This window comes from Manis pentadactyla, chromosome 6 (assembly GCF_030020395.1).
Source record: "Manis pentadactyla isolate mManPen7 chromosome 6, mManPen7.hap1, whole genome shotgun sequence".
NCBI classification, from domain to species: domain Eukaryota; kingdom Metazoa; phylum Chordata; class Mammalia; order Pholidota; family Manidae; genus Manis; species Manis pentadactyla.
In genome coordinates this window covers 54,774,822-54,802,447 of record NC_080024.1, presented here as the reverse complement: position 1 = coordinate 54,802,447, position 27,626 = coordinate 54,774,822, and the positions used below count along the sequence as shown (strand labels likewise).

At 37.6% G+C, this 27,626-nt stretch overlaps 1 protein-coding gene across 2 annotated transcripts in view; it reads right to left on the bottom strand.

Moving 5' to 3' along the window:
- CERKL (ceramide kinase like) overlaps positions 1-27,626 on the bottom strand; it is a 96,754-nt gene that overhangs the window by 47,062 nt on the left and 22,066 nt on the right. For both annotated transcript variants that reach the window (XM_036879411.2, XM_036879412.2), the window contains exon 2: positions 10,847-11,089. In XM_036879411.2, the coding sequence (XP_036735306.2) occupies positions 10,847-11,089 (243 nt within the window). The remainder of the gene's footprint in view (positions 1-10,846; positions 11,090-27,626) is intronic.

Below are 27,626 nucleotides of genomic sequence, written 5' to 3'. Positions count from 1 at the left end.
GGCAAAAGCTCTCTTTTTTTATTGCACTCTATTCTTTTATGCTTCCAATTTTGTTTGGTCATTTCAAATGCATTTCATATCCTCTGCCTGTTCTATCCTGTGAAGCTCTTGGGGGCCCACTGCTGCAGTTCGTGATACACGCGAACTCTTCATGGTCACTTCTCACACTGCCATCGCTGGACTGGAAACGGTTCCATATGTCCAACTGGCACTCTCTGGGTTCAACATAGTTTTTCCTATTCTTTGTTAAACAAATTTTGCATGATAATGATGTTTCCATACATTTATATATTCTATTGCAAATCTGATGAAATTGGAGGCTTGGTTTTAGAAGACTTTCTTTTTAAAGTGTTAATATCCTTTGAAGTAGTGCTACTTGTCATTAAAAATTTAGTAGAAGCTAGTTTAATTTCATTATTTTCATCTGAATATCCAGTTAAGGAAGTTCAAGAGGGGAATAAAAGCCCGAAACTTTGAAGTAAACTTTTTAAACTCAATTTGAATCTTTGATACAATATATTCTTATTTGCAAATTGATGTGTAAGCCATCTTATAAAGTTGTAGAAAGGAAAATACATTTAAATATATATTGAATAAGTAACTTCTTTGGAAGATAAAAATTACATGAATAGTCCCTGATAGTTCAAATTCTGTGGTTGCCATAGTGAGTGCATATTTGAGTAGCTAAAAGACATCATGAAGTCTCTGCCCAGAGGTGAGCAAAAAAGGCACAACAGGTTAAAACATACTAACAGATTATTATCGCTAAGGATGACTAAATCAGAGATGTTCAAATCGTTTTCTTCTGGAAGCTTTCTCCAAAGCCTTATTCAGTACTACTAGATATAAAACCTATCAGTAAGGAGCTATACTTGCTCAAAAGTGAGGGACAGGTGCAAATTTTCACCCAGTAAGCAAGTTCTGGGAATGAGGAGGTGACAATCCCAACCCAGTATGAAACCACTACAGGAAGCAGACATCCCATGATCATTGTGGGACAGAATAGTTCAAATGGGATTGGACTTCGAGGTTGTAAATGAGATAAAACATATTTAATCAGTTCCTACATTATTTTAATACATTGTGAAAGTTAAAACGTTCACAAGTGACAAATACAGTTTTAATGTCCAACTCAACTAAGCTTATAATAAATCTTAAATTGCTCTTTCAGGGTTTCAAAAGAGAAACTATTTCAGACACACTGTCCTTGTAGAAAATAACTTGTTTCTAAGTGTCAACAAGTGTCGCCAACTCAAATAGTGTACAACCATCTGAAGCTATCATACTTTTGACATAGAACTGTTCATTTTTAAATAATTATAATGATGCTTTCCAATTTATTTTTCCTTATAAGTACAATATTTGACAGCATATCCAAGTACAACTTCACATTATTCTGTTCTCCTGTTAAGAAAAATTTTGCCTGATTCATGGTAATAATTAGTGATGTAGCTTGGATAAAAAAAACTCAAAGACACTCCACCATAATTCTCTTATACCAGAAAATAATTAAACAAAATCAGTGTTTTAAAAATCCCTGGTTTTTGCTATCAAGGAAAGCATCCTATGAAGACCAACATTATGACATGGGAAACAGATTTGATAGCCAGTGAGAAACAAGGAAAAATGATTCTTCTTAGGAATGAAAACAAGTATTTAAATAATTTTTCCATTTTCTTTATTTTTTCATAGCAGAATATTGAGTGAGACTGGTGGAGTAGAGAGCGGGCTACATTACAAGGGCAAAATGCATTATGTAAATATGGCTCATTTTTATTTGCCTACTTCATGAAATTAGCATTTAGAAATGAAAAATATGGTATCAGAAGTAGCTCAACCAAATATGTGCTTAAAATGCCTTTGCTAAATTGTCTCTGGGTAATTATTAAATATTTCAAATGAATTAGTAGACCTAAATGTAACAACACAATTCAACAGTCCATTGCTAGAAGAGGTTTTTTGTTATTCTTTTTACCATTCCTTTCATATTTTTGCTCTGGCTTTTGTCTTCTCTTCCTATTTTAAAATATGAGGATACCCCCAAGATTCTGTATGTAGCCCTCTGCTTTTCTTTTCTAACTCTACTATTTCCTTGCAAACTTTCATCTTTCCCATCATATCAGCTTTTTTTCACCTCTTCATGTATTCCTCTCATGATGCCAGCCTGTTAAAAATCTCCAGAGGATATTGAAATATATCCCAAATGTGTCCAGAATAGAACATATTTCCTTCAGATTAACCAGCACTCGGATTTCACTATATCTGTTGATGTTGTTACCATTCTCAAAGTTATTTGGGCATTAGGCTCTTTGCTTTTGTTTTTTATTTCCTTCTCCACTTCCACAGCCCTGTAAAATCTTTCAGTTGTGAGCGGTCCTGAGCTTCACCGGAGGGGTACTTTGTTTTGTCTTCCTGTGTAGGGCACCTGTCAGAAAGCCTGTGAGTGTGCTTTAAAGTAGAGGTTATAGTTTCTAGAGAAAAGGTTGGTTTAGGGTCTAAAGAAGTTTGTAATTCACCACTTCTAGGAAACCCAAATACGCAGAATAAAATAGAATTGAATAAAAACATATCTAGTGTCTACATGTTATTATTTGAAGGTTGTACATTGAAGGGCCCCCACCCATAAGATGGTGAAATCACTGCTTCTCTTCCGGGTCCTCGGTTCCCGCCGGCGCCACCTGAACCCCAATCACCCCTCGCCCCCCTAATCCCAGCACCTAGACAATAGCCACCAGCCCCGTAGAAGTGACACCACAATCACCCCATGCCCCTTCCTATATAACCCAGCACCTTTCCCTAATAAAGCGGAATTCTCCTGTGAATTGCTGCTGTGTGTCGCTCCTTTCCTTTCATTGGTGCCGAAACCCGGGAGACGGGACACCCCAACTGGGCCCCATCTTCCCCCCTACACCAGGAGCAGCTTGCCCTCGTCCTCTTTATCCAGCGCTGGCTCCTCACACTCACCACTCCTCTCTGGCCTTTAGGTAAGTTTTCCCCCAGAGCGGGCCACTCTTCCCCGAGCTATCGCAGCGCCATTGACCGTGATCATCCGGCAAGGCCCTGACGCTCGGGGACGAGGAGGGAACTCTCCCCGCCTCAGGCCTTCACGGCTGCGGTGGACGCTCAGGCCCCCCTTCAACAGCCATAAATGAGGTGACTCCTTTGCGGATGAGAACGCTCCCTTCCCCCCTCCTCCTTCCGTTCCTTCCGCCGAAAACTCCTAGTACTAGGTCCCTCGGACTCCGGCACTCTGCCTTCTTAGAGAAGTCTGGGTGACGACCCACACTTCCTAAGAAACCGACTCGTATACGAGTTTCCGCAGACCACCAAGGATCATCGGGGACGCCCTTTGTCTCCTTGCCGTCTGCTCCCAGTCCGAGGGTCTCCGTTCGTCTTCCCCTGTTTGTCTCCTTCTCTGTCCTTTAGCCATGGGAGCCTCCTCATCCCTCCCTGAAAGCTCACCTCTTGAATGCCTGCTCAAGCATCTAGCCACCCTCTCCCTGACGCCTGATATAAAACCAAAACTTCTCCGTAAATACTGCTCCCAAGATTGGCCGACATACCCCCTAGACAATAACAACCAATGGCCCGCAGGGGGAGCTCTTGATCCTAACATCACTCGCGATCTCTTTAACTACTGCCAGCGCCTGAAAAGATGGAAGGAGATTCCCTATACTGAAGCTTTCCGACCCCCAGCCCGCCTCCCCCCAAGTTCTCCTCACCTGCAAGCCGTCTCCCCCGCAGAAGCCTCCCGTTCACTCCCTTCCCCCTCCTCTCCTACAACAGCCCCTCCCCCTTCCTCCACCACCATCTCCTCCCCCACCTCACCCCCCTGCAGATCAAGCCTGAGCCTTTCAGCCCCCCTCTAACTAAGTTCCAAGAGCCTCCTCCGTCTTTGCCCCCATCACCTGTTTCTCCCCCACAGACTGAGCCAGAACCCTTCAGTCCCCCACCGCCATGGGTCTCCGCTTTCAAGATATCTTCACCTGCTGCTTAATAGCAGGTCTGAAAAATGCAGCTCGTAAAGTAGTCAATTTTCAAAAGCTCCAAGACATGATTCAAAGGAGGGAGGAAACTCCCTCCGAGTTCTTAGACAGACTCACTCAAGCCCTATTACAGTTACCAGCCTGGACCCAGAAACGCCTGACGGGAGACATGTCCTTATGACATACTTCCTAGCTCAAAGCTACCCCGACATTAAAGCTAAACTCAAAAGGTTAGAACAGGGCCCCGCTACCCCACAGACTGAGATCCTAACAGTGGCCTTTAAAGTCTTCCATCACCGGGAAGAGGAGAAAGAACGCCATAAACAAAAGGCTGATCAGGCCAATTTCCAAATGTTGGCCCAGCTGATAAAACCACAACCTGGGCGCCCTTCTACAAACAAGCCCCCCCACAGGAGCTTGTTTCAAGTGTGGACAAGAAGGACATTGGTCAAGGGCGTGCCCCTCCCCCAGATCTCCTACCACCCCATGCCCCAGATGCCACAAAAAGGGCCACTGGGGGTCTGATTGCCCAACCACCCGAAGGGGAGGCTGGACGAACAACCCCCATCCTAAGCCCGCCGTAGTGGGACTGGCAGAGGAGGATTGACGGGGCCCGGGGGCTTCTCGCCCGACCATTTCCATCACCAAACAGGAGCCCAGGGTTACTTTAATAGTAGACGGTCACCCCATCTCCTTCCTCCTACATACAGGAGCCACCTTCTCAGTCTTGCAAGAATACCAGGGTCCTACCACGCCTGCCATTACTCCTATAGTCGGGGTAGGAGGTAAACAGATTTTCCCATTAAACTCCCCTCTTTTATGCACAATCCAAGACAATCCCATACCTTTCTCCCACTCCTTCCTGGTTATGCCCCAGTGTCCCATCCCCTTACTAGGACGGGACATCCTTTCTCTCCTCCATGTTTCCATAACTATATCCACTCCCACAGCCCCCAGTACTCCCTTTCTGATGGCCCTCATAGCCGACGACCCCCCTCTACCCAATGAAAGCTCCAGTTCCGCCCTCATACACCCTGTAAATCCCAAAGTTTGGGACATTACAAGCCCCTCCGTGGCTCTATGTCCTCCTGCCTCTATCAAATTATGTGACCCCTCTCAGTATATCTGTCAGGCCCAATACCCCCTAACCACTTCAGCCCTCATAGGCCTCCGACCCATCATTCAAAATCTTTTAAACAAAAATTACCTCAGACCCACTCACTCCCCATTTAATATCCCCATATTAGCTGTTAAAAAAACCAACAGATCTTTCCGCCTCATTCAAGACCTTCGCCTCATCAACATGGCCATCATCCCTTTCCATCCCTTAGTCCCAAATCCATACACCCTTTTATCGCAGATCCCTGCCTCGGCCTCCCACTTCTCAGTTCTAGATCTCAAGGACGCATTTTTTTTCTATCCCTCTGGACCCCTCCTCCCAAGATTTTTTCACCTTCACCTGGACAGACCCATACACAAGACATTCTGAACAACTCACTTGGACAGTTTTGCCACAAGGCTTCCGAGTCCACCTTATTACAATACGTGGACGATCTTCTACTCTGCAGTCCCTCGTGGGAACAGTCTCAACTTGACACTGCCTCCCTACTTAACCTTCTAGCTTCCACAGGTTACCGGGTATCCCCTGTCAAAGCTCAAATCTCTTCCCCTTCTGTCACTTACCTCGGATTTCTTCTATCTCAACAAGGAAGTCCATTACCTTAGACAGAAAACGGCTCCTCTCTGACCTGCCCATTCCCAAAACCAAGACCGAAATCCTTTCCTTTCTAGGCCTGGCTGGGTATTTTAGAGCGTGGATCCCTAACTTCTCCCTGTTGGCAAGACCCCTATACGACCTCAGCAAGGGTCCCCCTGAAGAACCATTATTCTCCTCACCCCGACACTCCTTCATTAAGCTCCGTCGAGCCCTTGTGGAAGCCCCAGCTCTCCATCTTCCTGATTTGTCGAAGCCCTTCTCATTATACATTCATGAGAGGTCCAGTCAAGCTGTAGGAGTCCTAGGCCAACATTATGGCCCATCCTTTGCCCCAGTAGCTTATCTTTCCAAGCGATTAGACCCCACAGTTCGGGGATGGGCCCCCTGCCTACAGGCATTAGCCGCTGGACAGCTCTTGCAGAAGGAAGCTCATAAACTGACATTCGGGGCGCCCCTTACCATTCTGTCCCCACATCACCTAAAGGATCTCTTAACCTACAAAAGTTTACAGACTCTCCCTCCATCCAGACTCCTGACCTTACTGTCCTCTTTCCTCCAAAATCCCGTTCACCCCCTTTGCCATCCATACCCAAATCATGACTTTTCCTCCTTTACTGCTCCCTCGCTCTCTCTCGCTTTTTTTCCTCATTCCTATTGTCTTCCCCGCCACCCCAGCCTCCTTTGTATGGTGATTCAAAGTCAGACAGACTTACACACAGCATCAAACAAAAATTACTGCCCTCATTGCCACATCAGACTGCCCTCTGAAAGGCTGCTCCGAGCCTTTATACCTCCACTTTCCTCCCTCCACCGAAGTGTTCACTAGCAGCTACCTTTATTCTCCCTACCTCTGCTTCCTCTATGACCAAAAACAAGCCTGTTGCAGGTGATGGCCAGGCATCTACGGGGATGTTCCTACTGGTCTTGCGCCATTCACTACATGGGTAACTCCCGGTACTCACAGTATTACTCCTCCAACCCATTCTCTTCAATACTAACAAACCCCTTCCTCACCTGGCTTTGGCCCATTGCAGGCCCTATAATAATCATTCTTCTCGCCTGTCTCTTCTTACCTTGTATAGTAAAGTTTATCAAATCCCAAGTTGGTAAAATCTCTAATCAAACTTCCAACCAGCTTTTACTCAGGAACTACCAGCTTTTAGCCACAGAAGATCCCTCACCCTCACGTGACCTCCTCACCACATGCTGAGATGGACCCCTCTCTCCGCTGGAAACTGTTCCTGGAAACAATGGCTGCAGACACCTGGCTTCTGGCACCCATATCCTCTTTGCACCATTAGAATCAACAAGTCCTCGACCTATGGTTACAGGGAACCTTCATTGATTTCCAACCTGAAGAAGTCCACATCTACTCATCCTTACTGTGGGGAGTCCTATCAACCCTTTCCTCCCAGTCCTCAAGCCCTCACTCCCTTCTCCGCCCCCGTTCAGCAGGAAGCAGTCAGAGAGAAAGCAACGTCCACAACCCCATAGAGGAGAAAGGGGGGAATGAAGGGCCCCCACCCATAAGATGGCAAAATTACTGCTTCTCTTCCAGGTCCTCGGTTCCTGCCGGCGCCACCTGAACCCCAATCACCCTTCACCCCCCTAATCCCAGCACCTAGCCAATAGCCACCAGCCCCGTAGAAGTGACACCACAATCACCCCATGCCCCTTCCTATATAACCCAGCACCTTTCCCTAATAAAGCGGAATTCTCCGGTGAATTGCTGCTGTGTGTCGCTCCTTTCCTTTCATGCATATTTATCTTTGTACCACAGGTATTTAAAAGAAGCAGAAAAGACTATCAAATGCCTTTCATCACAATAACTAAATGTTAGGCTTATCAGTGACTATATAACAGCCTTAATTACATTTTCAAAAGATTTGAACTCCCGAATCAATGACCAATGGTTATAATCCTTATTTGTCTGTTAATATGTTCTTTGGTGGCCTTTAACACAATCATAATACAAATTTTCTTGTCCATTTCCCAGGGCAAGAGTGTTCCATATACAGGATTACAACCATTCATTTTTGTATTCCCAGGACCTTGCACAGTGCCTAATACAAAACATGTGTTAGGTGAATTAACCTACATTGCTTATCAGTTAATAAAGTTATGGTGACTTTTCTATTACTAAGAATAAAAAAGATACTGTGCTCAACTGCGTTAAAAAATTGGACTGCAAAGGACTTATTTTCAAATTTAAAAAAAAACAGTTCTAAGATGCCTTTTTATATTTACAAACTCATTTTAATCTGGTCACTCTTTGCCAACGTCTGAGTCTTCAAGGATCTATCTGAGTTGCCCTCTTCTTCCTGGTGTTTCCAGTTTGTTCTTTCCTCAAAAATTCATCACAGCGTATTCAATGCTCCAGTTCAAAATATAAATGTGCACATTTAAACTCAATTGCCAAATATACTTATATTATGTTTGTTAGACTAAAGGACCAACTATTTTGGAGATTTCTAACATGTTCTTCACGTTTGTCTTAGAAGAAAGAAAGGAAAAACAAGTAAAAGGCTAGCAGAAAAACGATTCATTTGCTGATTCAAGACAACATTCAAAATAAATCAATGCAGAGTTATGTTCTTCAGTCTGCTCATTTTGCTACACAATCAGTTAAAAGCAAGGTATTTGGACTTAAACGCAAGAGATGTCTACTATTAAAGCGTAGCATTTATATTTTTGTAATGTAGACGTCTATGTATCACCCTCGCTCGAACTGAAGCCTCCTTCAAACACAAATTCCTGGGGTAGGGACTTGAAAAATACTTTTGGAAGGATAAGCACCTTAATGAACGCGTGGGTCACAAAGATTTGCATGTGAAATGAACATCAAACAAAGAAGTCAGAAGACGGTAACTTTACTCAGGAAGCGGGGACGTTTGGTAGAGGGAGCTTTGCAGCCTTGACGGTGCACTTGTGCGTGAGGGAACAAACCCAGAATCGCTGCTGCGGGGATGCGGGTGAGGAGCAGTGTTTCTTCCTACAGGACTCTGCTGAGCCCACGCTGGCAAGACGGAGCAGTCAGTCAGTCCCTCAGACCACCTTGGTTAGGTTCCTTCAGTTTTCCTGGGTGGCTTCAACCCTGTTTTGTTCGGTTGCACTGGTTGATTTCAAAAGTCAATCTATTTGCTATAATCAGCAAAATCACTCTGTTCTCCAGGATCATGCCTGAGAATATGACCTTATATATTTTCCTACCTCTTATCTAAATCAAAGGTACAAAAAAAGTAACATTCCCAGAGGGTGGTAACCCAAAAGATATGTAGTTTTTCACCTTTGTAATTTGCCTGGATTTTAATCCTAGATCAAACCAAACTACAATTCAATAAACTGAAAAGATATTTAACAGTGTTTTTGTTTTGTGTTGTGTATTATGTGTTTTTTTCTTTTCTTCTCTTTTTTTTTTTTTTGAGAGGACCCTAATCCCTCTACTCCTATAAAATTGCTTTTACTAAATTGAGCTTTGTTGTGATGTCCTCTGCTTACTGTTGGTTTTATGGGTGAAATTTATTGAGGAAGTTGCCTCTCCCGTCACTCAGCCAGCCCTTCATAAGCCCCCTGGGAGATTTCCTCAAACTCTCAGTGGAAGGAAGATCTCTGCCTATCCTAATCAAATGACTCATTTCTATTTTATAGACCATGCAATCTCATGAGTCTTGCCCATGTAAGGAAATTGAATTCAGTTTAACCTAATTTTTTCATTTTTATTTTAGCTCTTTATCTCTTCTCACATGAATTTAAAGTAAAACACTATAAAAGACACACTATTAAGGTAGAATGCTCTTAGTTAAATATATATATTCTCTGTTTCCAGAGAGATGAAGTAAACTACAGCCTCTATAGTTTCCTGCCTTCTTGGAAGAATCAAGTGTCCTTGAAGTTCCCAAAGGGGCTAACAAGAAAGCATGGGGTCACTTAGTACCAGGGTGTCCTACTTTAAAAATGTCACTTCAGCTCATCTCCTATCTGGATATCCCCATCAGCTGGTCACCATGGGCCAATTTGGGGCCTCAGTCTTGATCAATATTGCCCAGTCTGAAACTTTCTGACATCACCACATTCCTGCTCTTTGTCTGGCACCCATCTCTGTCCTGTGTCATCTTACCCAAAACTGTGTCCTTACCTGTACCAGCTGCCTCTACCCTGATCAACCCAGTAAACAGGAAGAAATGGGCTCAAAAGAAACCAAGCAAGATCTATGAGGAAAAAAATTAATCCTAAAACTCAATTTGATTATATTTTAACTGGATACTTTCTAGAAATCCAGATTGCATTATATCTGTTTTCCTGCATTTTATTTAGTTTGTAAAGTGTAAGTGCCACTTAGAAATATCAGATACACTGTATTAATTAAGAGATAATATTTTAGTAAGTGTATTCTTTGTTCTCTGGACATTTACCTTTAGAAAAAAATCTACCATGAAATAGACAACTAAAATATTATCTTCAAAAAACTGTTATTTTCAAGCTACCCAGCACATGTATGTATTTGCCATCAATGTTTAGATGGAAGGAAAATAAGTTCTAATATCAGCTGGAGATTGTAAATAAAAATAGACTTACTTTCAAAAACAACTTTCAGATAAACTAAATTACTTAAGAACTGTGTTATTTCAGATTATCAAAGTTTCTTCATGGATGTGGTCATTCAAGAGTTACTTCCTAACTCATTCTATGAGGTCAGTATTAACCTGATACCAAAACCAGAAAAAGATACAAGAGAAAAAAAAAAACGATATACATCACTTATGAACATTGATGTAAAAATTCCCCCCCAAAAATCAACAGACCAAATTCAATAACATATTAAAAGGATTATATACAATGACCAACTGGGATTTATTCCTGGAATGCAAGAATGATTCAACATACAAAAATCAGTGTAACATACCATTTGAACAGAATGAAGGAAAAAGCCATATGATCATTTCAATTGGTGTAGAAAAAGCATATGACAAAATTCAACACCATGTCATGATAAAAAAAAAAAAGTTCAACAAACTAGGAAGAGAAGCAAACTACCTCAATATAATCTTAAAAGGGTTACTGTAGTCATAAATATCATGTTTAGATTGATAATCTACATCAAGGAAACTAGACTCATTAAAAAATTCTCATAAAGAATACTTACCTGCCAAAACTTTCTTGAATTGTCTAAACCATATGTCACAGTGGTCTTCGCTTAAATTAATAAGATCAAGTGTAGAATCCTTTAGTTTATTTTGCTCCTTTTTCAAACATATGAAGAGAGTGATTCCTAATAAAGTTCCATTTCTCTGTTGTTTAGCAGAACAACGCCGTTTCAGTTTGACAGAAAATATGTCCTTGAGTTCAACAAGTTCTTCTTTACATAGAAAATCATACTTAGGATCACCTGAAAAGAAATTAAATTTTCCAGTCAAAACCACTGTGTCCATATCTTATATGTAAGCACAACAAATAGCAAAAACCCAGAAATCATTTGTAATTTTACTGACTGTGCTTTATGTCAATCCCTGTATGAGCTGGGGAGGAAAGAAGAGTTGGGTCTATTTTACCAGGAATTGAAAAAGTAGAAAAATGGAAGAGAATCCCTGATACACAAGGCTTAAGACATTCAGAATCTGAAAGTATTGAATGTATGAAGAATTCCAAGAAAATAAACAAAGCAACATTTCAGTAACAACAATTAGTATCATGTGAGAGCCTTCTTGGTACTAATGAGGACAAAGTAACAGAAAGAATAGAATTCACTAGAAGTGAGTAAATGACAGGTTATTGAAGGCAACTTGTAAAGGAAAGGAAATGAACATCCCAGATAAACTAACACGTGCAAAAAAGGAAGCAGAGTAAGATTACTATGAATAGAAAACATGATGAATTCCTGCCAGTCTAGAAGGAAAGTGACCCCTGAATCTTGCCACTTTTTTTTTTTTAGAATGGCATGAAATTTTACTGGTTATGTTTAACCACAGGTCCAAAAATATTTGCTGTGGGAAAGGATCATTTCAATGGCCTTTCAAAGTAGGAGTGCTTTATGCTTTTAAAAAAGTACTTCCAAAACTTCCTCTCTGGCCAACATGGACTCCCAGGGACTGGTTTTACATTCTGCCTGAATCAACTAAAAGAGCACACAAGACAGGAAACATCAGCTTTCAGACATCAGCACAGGACAGTGGTTCCTTAAAAAGAGTAAACAAAGGAGCCATATGATCGCCCCAGCCTGCTGTGTGGATGGGGCTTCCAGGCCACAGGGCAGGTGGGGAACCCTGGCGTAGCCTGACTGTCCTGAACTGGGGACAAATTTGAGTACAGGAAAGCCGAGGTAACTGGAGTTCACTGGACAAATTCCCGTAGACGAACGAGTTGCACAGAAAGAGCATCCTGTACTTGTGCAGAGATCTCCCTTGAACCTTCAGCTGAGTATGGAATTGGCATGTGTGCAAGGCCAGGGAAAGAACTACCTGAAGGATCAGAGAGAACAATGCTCAGAGATCACACAGGCATTCCTACCAACCAAAGTGGGAAAATACTGAAATTCTTGGGACATTGGGAAGAATACTTAAAACAGTATTGTCTAATTAGTGAGCTAAAGACTTCTCTGATTCCATCTAAGGAAGGAAGCCTTAAAGGATTAAAGTGTTCCAAGTAACTTAACTACATCCTAGAACAAAGCACAAGAATATTTATATGAATCCAAAAATATCCAGCAACTCTATAAAACTCAAAATATCTTTTATTCATTTGAAAATCACTACGAATGCAAAAAGCAGAAAAATATGACCCCTATAGGAGAAAAACAAGTTAATAAAAACAAATGGAGAAATACGAGGCTAAGCCAGCCACAGAAAGCAGGAGCCCCCTCTCAGCTTTCTTCACCCTTAAGCAGTCATGATCTTTCAGACCCGAGCAAGGCCTTTCAGGTGCTGTAAGAAGTCCCTTCTCTGCATTCTCAAGGAGTGTTTGGGCTTCTCCCAAACATCCCGCAAGAAATAGCCCAATTTCTCACAACACATACCACCAAAGGAAGGAAGAAACCAACCCTTTTCTCCTGTTTATGGTGGTGGGCTAAGGTAAACCCAAAGTCAGTTGTTCAGGCCTATTGTGTTCTCAGAAAACCCTGGCGTCAGGTCTGCATATAGGCCACTCCTCTTATTGCCCAGTGACCTAAAAATCAATACCCTCAAAGTATCGGTTCAGTGGAAAACATTTTTATATTTTAGAAAACCAAACAATCATCACTGTTACTACAATCATCACTTAATCAATAGACTGAAAGTACTATGCAAGCCAAAAGGTTCCACGTGCCTTAATAAACTGAGCGATTCACCCCACTCTTTTTCTGTAATGGATTAGCCTACATCACCAAGACCGACTTTTCTCCAAACTCTTTGGTCTCAGAACCTGTCTACATTCTTGGAGACTGAAGACCCCAACTAATTTTTATCTGTATCTATCAATATTTATCGTATTAGGTATTAAAACCAAGACTTCTTAAAATACAAGAATACAAAGTGTGCTCTCCAGTGGGGCAAGGATGTCATCACATATATCACAGGCTCTGGAAAATACCACGGTATCCATGGAAGAAAATGAGAGTGAAAATAGCAGATCGTTCTTAGCATTATTATGAAAACAGCTTTGACCTCACTAACTTCCTGGAAGGGTCCTAGACCACACTTAGTAATGCTGCTTTAGCATATTTTAGACTGTTTATTTCCTTTGATCATACAATGAAATTATGACCTTTTATAGACTTTTCAATTAACTACAATTCTTGTCTTTCCATTTTAATACTTCAAATTGTTACAGACTAACAGAATTCCTCCAACCAGCCTCTGTTACAACCTGCAGATGTCTCTGAAAATAGTCTTTCTTTCTTCTAACATCATAGTATTTCATCTGGATTCCTCAAGGAGCCCTAGTTCCTTTCCCTAATTTAAGGGAAGAAATTAGAAACTAAAAGGTGGACAGTATGTCTTATATACAAGGAAACCAAGCTCTTTCACACTAAATCATCAGTAATGTACTTGTACCTTGTACCTGGGGAGCTTAGTACAAGTTATTTTCACTTGTTGAGCAGGTAGGCATATGCCCAGGGTCTCTAGAACACTTGGGAGGGACCAGGGAGATCTTACATGCTTCTTCTACCTTCAAGAATAACAGGAAGCAGGCTCATCACAGGTCCTGACAAATCCCCAATCTATGGATGTAATAGACTCTATGGTAAACGGTGCCCCAAGAAGTGTAACAAAGCTTGCCTTCCATATAGGCGCGCTACTGGGTATCTGCTTCATATAGCTGAATGTGCAGAGGTAAATTGCATCACTTACCTACTTTAAAGGAATTTTTATCTTTGATTATATCTGTGGGTACTTTTTGAAAACTCAGTTAGACAGTAAAGTTGAATATATTTTCATTCATTTATTTTTCATTTGTATTTCTTAAAACAGTTGCCTCTCCACGTGCATTTCTCTATTTCTGTTTGACTGCTTATCTATTTCTTACTTTTGTAGGATTCTTTCAAATATTCTTGAAATTAGTCCTTTATGATATATGTATATGTTTCAAATAACTTCCAGGCTCATCTTATAATATTGGTTATTACCATGTGTCTCATAATATTTTTATGTAGTCAAACACACAACAAATAAGAACTGGAAGGAAGAAAGGAAGTAAGAAAGAAAACAAAGAATCATTGAGGGAAATAAAAAAATTGAAAGAATGAAATAAACTCCTCTTTTTACTTGAAGTCCTGTATTATAGTCTAACTTCTTTACCATGTATATGCTTTACTTTGGCAGGAAACAATTCAATGACTATTCCGATTTAAACCCTCTTATGAACTGCAAATTAAAGATACTAAGTCAACAGCCAAGATCAAGCTTAGTAGTGAAAACCAGAAGAATTATATTATTATACCTATTATCTATTATCACTCTTACTATTCCCAATTATTCTGGATGTTCTGGCCAATAATACACATAAGAAAAATAAGGCAACAATTGGTGATGAAAGGGATAGAGGGAGACTGAAATTATAATTATTTATAGATGATATATTTGCAAAATCCCCAAGAACCAACTTAAAATCATTAGAATGAATAAGGATACCTAGTAAGGAAGCCAGTTACAAATATATTAATACTTAGGAAGAACCATAATGGGGCAAAGCCAATTAGTAAATTATACCTAAGAATAAATTTAACAAAATAGTCCTGGACTTGTATGGGACAGACAAATAAATGAAGACAAACCAAGTTCCAGGATTATACATTTTCTATGCCAGTATTCTCATTACTAATAACTACTTAGAAAGCAATCTCAATGAAAATCTCAATGGTATTTTCTTTGATATAAGGGTCAAGGAACCTAATCAAATGATTTGTAAATTTTCTTAGCGTAAATGTAATACATTGATGAAGAAATGCTTTAATGAGGGAGAGTACATGCCCAATCAGATATAATATTTTATAAAGCTATAATAATTAAAATATCTAGGAATAGATAAATGTATGGACCAAAGACACTATACATTTAACAAGTCACTAATGTGATAATGTGGCATCTAAGCCATTATGAACTATTTCCCATTTCTGCAGGAAATATTTCAATATTTTTCACTGAAATGGGAAACATTAAGCAAAAGGTGATTTAGAACTGGTTAATCTTTTGAAAAAGAAAAAAATAGAGCTCTCTCTCATAATATATAACAATGTTTCAAGATCAGAAACAACTTTATGTAACCATAAATTAGTAAAGCCCTAAGCATGACACTAAAGGCAGACATACAGAGACTGAAGTATTTAACATAAAAATTATTTAATGCCTCTAAAGTTCTAAAGACCAATAAATAAAAATTGCAAGCCAAGGGTAACTGAGCAAAAATATTTGCAACGCATGATAGTTAAATAATCTATTTAATCAAGAAAAGAAACACATTAGTAGAAAAGTACATAAAAGACCCAGGCAGGCATTTCACACAAGAAGAAATGCAAATTGACCAATAAACATATGAGAAAGTTCAATCTAATTAGTAATCAAAGAAATGCAAATTAAAACAACAAGATACCATTTTTGCCTTTTAGATTGGCACAAGATCAAAAATAATGTTCAATGCTCATGTGAATGCAAAATGGTAATTGCTAGAGAACAAGTTGGGAATATGTATCAAAGATTTTTAAATGTTAATTGCAGCAGTATTTATAATAGCAAGAATATCTGAAGCAATATTCACGTTCTTCAGCAGAATGGTTGGATCATACATAGTCTTCTGCTCATAAAGAGCAAGTTAGATCTCTGTGCTCTTATCTGGAAAGACATTCACATTAAGAGTTATGGATAAGTGAAATAAAAGCAAATTACAAAGCAATTTGAGGATTTGATCTCTTTCATTGAAAGGAGGGGAAAAAAACCCTGAGTAGAAAGATCCTTCAGTAGGTAACATCGGTTATACCATTGGTTAAAACATTAAAAATATTGGTTAAAAGAAATATGATGTAGGGAGTATGAAATTAACTTTTTTATAATCCTCCATAATTTTCCCTTTCTGTAATGATTACAATTTTACAATTTTTCAAAATGTAGAACAAGAAAAATACTTTAAAATACAGATGGTTTTGATCCAGCAATTTACTTCAAGCAATTTACCCTAAGAGAATAAATAATATGCACAGTTTAGCTAAAAGAATGCTCATCCAAGCATTATTGGAGCGAAACTTGGAAACCACCTAAATGTATATTAGAATATTGGTTCTATAAAATGTATTCTGTAAGTAACATATAAAGTATATTCAGTCATTAAAGTGTAGAAATATGACTAGAAGAGCCAAAAAATGTATTTTATTATAGTGCATATATTTATTGAATATATAATATATATGTAATATATTTCATATGCATATATATGAATATGCATATGAAAACTTGGAAGGATATTGAGATTATGATATAGTTTCTGTACTTGAATTTCTAATTTTTCTACAGTGAAAATATTTCTGTAATTGAGGAAGATTGTTTCCATTGCTCATCCTAAAAGAGTTTCTGATCATATTACTTGTTTTAATTTTTTAAAATCCATTCCCTAAAGAGGGTAGCTAATATTTAATGAGCATGTGCTAAAAGCCAGACGTTGCACTTTACTTGTAGTATCTCATTTAATCCTTACAACAACCCTATGAAGTAGATATTTTTTTCCCAAAAGAAAAGACAGTTGGGACAGAGTTTAAGTAACTTGTCCATGGTCATATACCTGGTAGGGGGCATATCCAAGATTTAAATCCAAGCACTGTAACTAAGGGACTAACCTAAGGACCTTCTTTAAGTAAACACACTCTCATCTGACCCCCTGGATCTGTGTTTAAATCTAGTCAAATTTAAAGCAGTAGGCAGACCACTGTTCTGTCTTGAACTAGTACTTGGAAATATAGCAAGACCACAGATGTGTTAACTGAATAGTATTTCATGAGACTGAGGTGGAAGGTTAGATTGTAACAATCAGGAGCTCTCAGAGTGGGAAGTATGAAAGTCTGGTAACTCTCCAGCAGGTATTTCCGGCTTTTCTTGCTCAGGCTTCCAATGTCTTTTCCCACATTTGCCCACAGATTCAGATTTGTGGTTTCCACATGAAACGTCTTTTTGCCAATGTGACAAGAAGAGACTAGGAGGAAGACCTACAGATTTAACAAACACTTTGTTTTTATTTGAAGGAAAAATAAGGATAACTGACCTGAGATTCTAGACTTTTAAAACCACTTTCTAACAACAGGCAAATGTTCTTCAGCATTCTTTTTCAGCAGTTCTATAAATCTCTCAGGTGCCAATTTCCTCCACAGACATCCTATTATTTTTTTCTACAGTGTTAATCATTTACATTATGAGTAACTCTGCCTAGTTCCCTCTAATCATAGAATTCACTTGATTGGGAATAAACCTGTTTGTTAGCACATAAAGATGTGTATATTACTAGTTGTCATTATGGAAAATTGTTTTTTCATTCTGAATATGGTTTTCACAAATAAAACTTAGAATTCAATTAGAATTCTGTGAACTTGAATTTAAAATGTTTTTAAACTGTTAGAACTATTATCTAATCAGTCATCGGGTTAGGCAATGCATTTCTGTTTCCATTTTGAAGTTCTTAAGATAGGAGCAATGGACAGGCTGTACACTGGTTTCTGGACTTGAAAGAGAACTAAGGCCAAAGATCCCTCAGGCTTCTGATGGAAAACCCTCGGGCTAACCTTGAGTGAAGGTTGAAGGCTCTAGAGATCATCTGATAGGATGAACTAAAAATCTGAGGTCATTATTTCTCCCCAACCTCCATTCCAAAACACTTACTCTTTGTGACACACTTAGAATACACAAATATTTGTGAGAACCAAGACTCCAGAGGAGAAAAACCAAACCAATTTGAGAGAGATGACTGTTTTTTGGGGGGTAGGGCGTCTAAAAATTGACCACTTATCAACACCCTTTCCAGTATAAATGACTCCATGTGAATCAGAAAAAGACTGCTTTTTATATATAATTTATGTATTTTTAAATACTGAGAAAAACATAGGTCTTATATTTCTGCTTAAATTTTCATCAAAATTGTTGCTTCAATCCCCATAGCAGCTACCTCTGTTAGAGGACTACCAGTTTCTGCCACAGATAAAGCCACATTCCATTTATAACCTAGCACACGCAGACAGTATGTTAAAAGAGGAGTTAAAAAAATGAAATACTTTGGGACAGGTATTTTAAATATAACCTTAATTTTACCTTCAAGCATACTTTTATTGGTAAAAAATATGAAGTAAACTTTATCCATAAATTGGTAGTTGATAACAGTAGATAAAAATATGGAAATCAACTATAGGTACTTTTTTTAGGATATGAGAATTAAAACTTTACAGCTGATATATAAGTTTTCTTTGTGGCATGTGGTTTATTATTTGAAATCTATTGGTTCATTAGTATCATACTGGTTATAGCTGGTTGTTTCAGAACATTAACTGTCCTCTCACATTACTTACAGAGTTATTGGGGACCATCTGTTCTTGTAAGGGATTTAAGTATATGTCTATTGGATATCATGCTATTTATTTAATTCAGCACCCACTTCCTATTATCGTATTTTCTTGGGGCTAAAAGTCAATTTAATTACACAGAATAAAGATAACTTCTAGCAGGTTATCCTGTCACCATGAGAGCAAAGCAGGACCTGCCTAAAGTAGGTTACAGTGGTTAACAAGAAGAGTAAAACCAACGACACTTAAGAATATTTAGCAAAGCTTTAACAGAAATAGAACAGTGAATGGCACTTTAAAAAATATTACTGTAAGCCTAGGGCTTGTCTAAATCAATCTTGGCACATCTGTCTGATGCAGACCGTAAACAGGATTAGAGCTGGATTTATCTGCTTGGTGCTAATTGTGCTCACAGTTTCTGCACATGTCCACTCTTTAAAATACTGCTTGAAAAACAAGCCTGCCTGATAGATAGCTCCAACCACATAGTCCATACACACACTTACGGTATATTAGATGGTTAAGCAATGTGATGTCTAACATTTTTTTTTTTTGGCTCTTCAGAATTACTTTTCTAATCCCCTAATTAAAAATACAAAATTCTGTTTGAATACACCACATACTGAGATAAATCTGTGAAGCAAGGGACCAATAAATTTGAATACACTTTAATTGTAAGAAGAAAACACAATTTAATTGTTAATAATCAGGTTAAAACCAGGGTTTAAACAAACAGGGCTGTTCCCACAGTTTACTGAAAAACCATCACACTGCATGACTATCTTCAAGAATTACACCATTTGTTAGAACAGCTTAACTTCCTAAATACATACACATATCGAGAGTGACAAGAAATAGCACTTTTATCTAGTAAAAGAATTATAGAGGAAATTTTAAACTTTTTCACAGAAAGAAATGGAAATTACCATTCCAATACACAAAAGTCACATTTTTATAACAATAAATGAAAAATTATCTTTTTTTATAGATATCTATTTTCTCACAATCTCTCTTAATTTTTTCACACCTAGTTACTTATTCCTATAAGGTGTAAATAGCTTAGCTATTTCTCTTAAGAATTTAAGCACTTGAAGCTATATAGGTATTCTTGCATGAAGTCTAAAATGAACTAGTCAAAAAGCTTAAATATTATTCTTTGGAGACTTTTTTTTTTTTTAGGAGAGCAAGGTACAGGCTTTTATTTAGAAATAAAGTGAGAGAATAGAGTTCCTGGCTCATGCCAGGAGGGGACAAGAGAGCCCCTCTTTGGAGATTTGAACTAGAAAATAAACATGTAATTCTTTATTCAAAACAACACTTAATGCCTATAATACAAAGTGATATTAACAATTTTAAATTAGTCTATGTTTAAACATAAATACATAAAATTGATTTTTTTTAAATAGCTAAATTAAAAATTCAGGCTGACTTCCAATCATAAACAATCTTCTGTTCTAAAGCTTTTTTCTTGACACATAATTTATTCATGTTCCAAACATCTTGGCAAGCTCTTAAAAATCAGTTTTTTCCTCTAAGTCTCTACTACTAATAAGAGGCATATCTATACTTACACTGTTGTTTAATACAGATAATAATCAGGAGAAATTGACAAGCTAAGTCAATCATTTAAATACTTAAACCAAAACATTTTCTTCAGCAATTTTCAATGTATAGTCTCAGAGGGTGTACGGAGCCAAAATGATTTTTATAATAATATTAGATGTCTGCCTTTTTCATCATGTGAACATTTCTACTGATGGCGCGAAGGCAACAGTGGGAAGACTCCTGGTGTCAGGATGAATCAAGGCAGTGACACCAAATTCTCCTAATAACTTGCATTCTTCACCACTTCAAACTCAGTTAAAAAATTAAAAAATCAGTTTCACTCAACTGTCCTTGATGAAATAGGAGCACTTCAATTTTTTTAAATCTCTGCCCTTGAGTACATTTCTTTTTAATAATATGTGTGATGACATGGACAAGGCACCTCTACAAATGAAAGTGACGGCTCTCTCCACGAAGAGCATGCACCCCGTTTGAGTTACAGTTGAATCAGCTCGCTCTGGAGGAAGACTATTTGTACTTCAAAGATTGGCAAACATTTTCTGAGAAATGAGCAAATTGAGCCACTCAATAAAAACAACTGTGAATGTTTGTTATCAGTGGTAAAATTCAAGCTTTCAAGCAAAAATTAGAATTTTGTAAAACTTGGATTTGCCAAATGAGCTTGAGAACTTCCCAATACTTAAAGAATTTTCTGATGAGACTGGTGGTAATATTAATGTATCTGATAATTTTAATTATTGTACAGTAAAATGTGTCAACATTTGGAAGCTCTGTATAACTCAGTACACCAAATTTTCCAAATAGCCAATGCAGAATGTTGTAAAATCATGAATGAGTAAAAGCAAAAAACAGACCAATAAATTTTCAAAGAACAGACTATGAAAGCTTCATTGACAGATTTTCAGATTCTATATTGTAACTACCCTCTAAGAAATTAGCACTTAAGTTTTACTGTAGCATCAAAGGACATCCAGAATTATCTGAAAACATTATTAAAATACTTTAGCTTTTCCATATATACAGCTGTATGAAACTTGATATTCCTTATATACTTTATCCAAAACAACATATTCATGATAGATTGAATGCAGAAGCAGTCTTGGAAAACAGTTATTTTAATAAAAATATTTGTTAAAATGTAATAAATTTGTTATTTTTAATGAATTAATAAGTATTTTTAAATGTCCAATTTCTAATATGATAAATATCAATGGGTGTAACTTTTATAAGCAAAAGCTCTTTGTGTTTTTCAAAAATGTAAGAGATAAGACCAAATGCTCAAGAACCTGTGGCCTACAGCACTGGGAACATAGGCCTGACCTTAAGAAAATGCAGGCTAGAGATAGCATGAACCACACATTTTATTTTTCCTCACCTTGAATCAGATAACTGTAAGGCTTTATTACTGTTTTTAGATTATGCCAGGAGTCCCTATTACACTGAAGCCTAGTAAAACAATTCCAAATTTTATATTCTTTCATATTCATATTTCATATTCCACAGTATGACTTTATCATGCAGTGTGATTGGGTTTCATTATTTTCACTTCAGCAAGAACAGTAATGTGCTACTTCTAGTGGAACTATATTTTGATATTTGGGGCCTTATCCTTGATATTACTATCTACTTATATATTTGCCTCTGTCATTTTATTTGTCCTCTTTCACCTGAATTCCTTAGGAAAAACATTTATAAAGGGAGGAGTCTCTGAGAATGGCACTAGCATAAAATACGGCCTTAACTGATTTATCTTTATCTTATAATCTAACCTTTTTTGGCATTATCAATTCAAGTACGTATATCAGTTCACATATATCATGCCATATGAACTTCATGCAGATTTCCCCATGAACCTCAGAAGTATGGTAACTGGCATTCCTTTTTTCTAGTTTCTCAGCAATCACTTCAACAGTATCTTCATCCTCCTCCTCATATCAATCTTTGTATCTCAGCACCTAGCTACCTTAATGCTTCAATCACAGGCTAGGCTTCCAATAAAAGCTTGTTACTGACTATATTTACCATCAATCAGATAATATCTTAGTCATCCTGTATACATTTCAACCTCTGAACCTTTGCTCCCTTATTTCCCAGCAAATGGAAGACTTTCTTGACTAGTCTTTTCAAACATTAACCATCTGTAAAAGCATGGTAAGCCCCTCCTCCAAGAAGCAGCCTTCATTTCCCTGTCCCTCTGAACTCCACAGCCCAGGACTACTCAGTTGAGGTTTTGTCACAGAGCAGAAGTTTGTTACTTAACTAGAGGGTGAAGGCACAAAGGTCTTTCAAAGACTTTTAAGAACTTAAGTTATATATATGTTTTCTTCCATACTGATTAAATGGTGGTTTAAGAAATGATGATGGAGGAGGGGATAAAGATGAGAATGTGATGATAGTTCAGGGTAAGCCCAAGTTTACTTCTGTAACATATTTAAGCACCTATATATTCCAGGCATTTCTGTGTATATTAAAATGCTAATATTAATGTAATAATCTTTGTGGAAAACTGTTCCTGTGATAACAAAGTTTACAGAGTTCATCATTCATGGCCCACAACTTGCTGGACTGTGGAAATACAGTCTAAGCCAGTGTCTAAGAACAACACCCAAGTCTCTGCCTCCTGCTTGGTAGGGGCCCTTTTTCTTTGGAGTGCCTCAAGGATAGTCACACCAACTTTGCTTTCACCTCTGCTGCTGCTATCAGTCAATGCCCTGTCTGTGCAGGTCAGATCACCCACCCCCTCAGAGCGGTCACAGTGATGATATCACCTAGCCCTCGAGATAAGCTAAAGGGTTTTGCTTTTGAGACACTAAAAGGCTCAGTTTTATACTATTCCCATTCAGTTTTACCCTCAAGACTGTCATTATTTGCTCCTAAGAAGGCATGAAAAATTTCAAAATAACTACTCAAGATCCAGGGTATTTGAACTTAGCACACAAAGGTCTGTGTTGTTGGAAGGGGAAAGAATCATTACTTGAGAGACTAGGGAAATATAGAAATTTTTACTCGATAAAGACTGGTCCTAGTGCCAGAAAAGGAGTTCATCTGAGCAGCCAAGACAGCTAAGAACAGAATGCCATGATCCTGACCATCCAGGACTGGACTGGAAGAGAGTCACCTAGTCAGTCTCTAAGACCCCTGAACTTACCATTAGTCCACCTTCCTGATGCCAGAAACGGCACACCTGTGGTCAGTCACTGTTTGTAGAGGGGAAGTAATGAAGGAGGATAAAGACCAACTGCCAAAAACTACAAACACTGAACATACAATAGCAAACTTAGAGAAAATATGTGTTTATTTACAATAGGCAAGATATGGAAACAACCTAAGTATCCATCAGTGAATGAATAAAGGAAATGTGGCACGCACATGCATGTATACTCACACACACACACACATACACACACACACACACACACACACACACACATGCACACACACAGTGGAATATTATTTAGCCATAAAAAGAAGTAAATTTTGCCATTTGCAACAAAATGGAAGGACCGTGAGGGCATTATACCAAGTGACATGTCAGTCAGAGGGAGACAAATACCATATGATCTCACTCATATGTGGAATTTAGAAAGACAAAAAACAACTCATAGACACAGAGAATGGATTGGTGGTTGCCAGGGGTAGGAGTTTAGCAAAATGGGTAAAATTCAAAAGATACAGACTTCCAGTTATAAAATAAGTCATGGAGATACAATGTACAGCATGGTGACTATAGTTAATAATACTGTATTGCACATTTGAAAGTTGCTAAGACTAAATCTTAAAAGTTCTCATCACAAGAAAAAAAATTTTGTTGCTATGGTGATGGATGTTAACTAAACTTATCATGGTGACCATTTCACAATATATACAAATATCAAATCATTGTTATACATCTGAAAATAACCCATTACATGTCAATGAAACCTTAATACCAAAAAACCTAATACACATAATTTGAGATTTTCAAAAAATAACTGTAAGCCATTGTTCATTTGATGAGGATTTGCAGGCCTACACTTGGTAGAGACAAGGGAAAAGAGATAATTTTAATATAGCTTATGATTTTATAAAAATCCAACTTAACATACAAGACAAAGTTCACATTTATTTTTAATATGCTAGTCACATGGGCTATATGGGTCTTTATTTCATTTCTACTTGAAAGCATATACTTGAAAAAAAAAACACATTTGGTTCCTTTTCTGTCTTTGGCATTTAGAAACCAAGTAAATTGAGCACGAATTGATTCACTAAGAAACAAAAATTACAATGAGATTACCTATAAAATATATTCAAATTTCCTAACTTTCTAATTTGTTTAGTAGGACTGAGGCAAATGTAAAAAAAAAATTGTCTTTAATATACATAAACACTATAAATTATGCTAGTCAGTTAATACCTTTAGGCTACTCTACACACAAAAAAGAATCCTCTAGCTACATATTTGAAGTAAAACATTAAAACCCATGGAGCAGAAATTAAAGGATGTTAATTTTTTTTTCTTGAAAAAGCCTTAAATTGATTCAATAAGTCTGATAAAAATAGACTCAATGTTGGACCTTGGTATACATGGTACCTGTTACAAGTGTGTTCACAACTAAGAAGAGTTTTTAGTTTCTTCTCCATACCTTTCATTATATAATGTCTACTGCATAGTTAGTACTGTGATAAACGGCCAAAATTAAAGGTGAAGGTAAGAAAGTGTTACCTGATTGTGTGAAAATTTTAAAGAACGCTTAAACATTCTAGATCAAGTATATTATATATTTAGCTACACTATATAACATGTAATCAAAGCTAAACAGCTTGTAGGATTATAGCAAGCCATCTTCTCCACTGCGCTGTAATACTCCTGTCAGGTTTTTTTTAGAAAGATAAATTTGATATCAATACGATGTGACACAACTGCATCGAACCTTAATTTCACTCACAGTAAGAAGTCACAGGATTAAATAACACTGTGCAGTCTTTTAGAAAAGTTTATTGCTTCCAGATGGATTCAAGTTTCCTTTCAGCCCTGATTACATCTAATATGCACAGGGTGCCAACATTATAAAGGACAGAGTCAAAAATATTATTTATATAGATGGCAAGGGGCAAGGTCGGGGAACTTTGGCTCCTAAATAGGTTGTGCTAGTCAGGTCTTGACTATTTTTAAGAAATTGTAAGAGACATTTAATAAAAATCAAAGGCCAGACTATGTCTTGAATGATGGTTATTCCATAGAAAAACACTAATTTACAGCACAGTACCCATAAAATGACTCCTAGCTCAAGCTGCATGCTCTCTGCCCCCATGTAGGGTTGTGCCATGTGTCACACTGCATGAGGCTTGCTTACCAAGATGTCCACCTGTGCCTCTGTGACAGAAGAGGCATCCATGTTTATTTTGTTTACCAGCACTGTTGAATACAAGCCATTGTGGCCAGATATAAAGACCTCAAAAATACTGACTACCTACAAGTATGTTTGCTAAGTTTAAGGCTGCAAGTAAATCACTGCTTGTATTTAAAATACCACTCTTTGTGAAGTATAACTATCATAATAAATAAAATCCTTTCCATAAAACCAAAAGAAATATCTCCCCATAATGTGAATTTAAAAATAAAATTACATCTGCTCTATCTAGCCTATGAGAGAAAAGTACTAAAACTTCATGATTAAAGAAGGATTCTAATCTGTAGGGCAAGAGCCAACTTTTTAAAATACAGTAAAATTAACATTTCCACTTTCTCATTTTCTTAAATTTAATTTTTCAAATGTTCTTAAAAAATTATATAAGTTGCACATTTGGTTGAATATAAATGTTAAACAATTTATTATGTATCCTTCAAAAACAGATTGGCAATTTAAATACAGTTATGGCCTCAAAGCTCAAAAGAAGATAAATGATTCATTTCTGGAAGTACATAAAACCTTTTTTGCTGAAGAACCTTTGTGACAAGTGGTACACTAATGATTTCTACTCATGCCTAACTTTCTCCTGTGGATACCTAACCAAAACTAAGACAGATATCGTTATGGCACTTTATTACTCTCTCTTTCTTTAGAAACTAGTTCCTTTGTGTAAAGGGTATAAGTAAATGTTAAAATCTCTGGTGATTTTTTGCACTATCTTTTATTTCCAAGCAATTTTATAAGTGATATACTTAAAATGAATATGCATATTTTTTAAATTTAAGTAGATTAAAATAGTGGCAATGTCCTTGATCAAAAATGCTCAAAAGTAGGGCGATCAGAAAAAGGTCAAATTATACTAAAGCAGAATTTAAGGTTACCTGCCAAATCAATAACAGATTAATGAAACAGAGGCTAACCAATCAGGCCACCAGAACTAAAGTAGGTAATGGGTTTTGAGACAGCAGATGACTCATCCATTAAGTATTTTTTATATTTCAAATAATAACACGTGCTTAACTGTCGCTAATCAAATAGCACTCTGTTTTCGATAATGGTTAACTATTCTTAACTGGTCACACTGTCTTCTAAGTAACACATATTTGAGTGAAAAACAATTTGCACCTCATTCCTTCTTTCAGTAGTTCTTAACTGGACACCTACCATATACCAGACTTGCTCTTCAGAGACAAGACTTTTCAATAGAGATTTTCTCTAATAACCCAATAAATAATCATTGACTAAAAATCAGGAAAAAAAATAAAGAAGTGAGCCATGTGGGTAGAGGTCCAGAATGTCTCATCTACAATTCCCAAATCCCCAAAGCTCTGAAGATGGTACATTTTTTCTTGAATTATTTGGCAGCAAAACCTGAGCTGACCTCATTTTGCAGAAAGTTGGACCTGAACTGACAATGAGATTTTAAGTCTTAATCCCACTTAGCATGGACATTTCTTAATGTTTCATTTGGAAATATTATTTGATTATGGCACACTACCCAAGACTAGTTGTGAGTATTACATACACATATAATATATGACAAGTATTAGCTTTCTACAGTAAACATCTGAATTTTAGTACACAGCTATTTCCATGGGTTTCTGGGTAAAGGGAAAAATGTAAGGCCTTGTAATCAGAGTTTACTTGATGTATTCTCAGAAGAGAAAGGTGTGGCTGGAGCTAGTGAGAAAGGAGATGAGGAGCAAGACATGAGAATACAATGGTAGGAAGAAGGTAGACTGTGTAGGAGTATGTAGACGCTAGTAAGGATTTTGGATTTTAGCCTGAATAAGATGTGAATTCACTGGAAGTCTTTTGAGTAGAAGAATGATGTTATCTGACATACAGTTTAAAAGCAATATGCTATCTGCTACATAGAAAATAGACTGAGGGGGGACAAGTTTAGAAATGGAAAGACTAGTAAGGAGGCTTATAAATCAAGTGATTATTGATGGTATCAT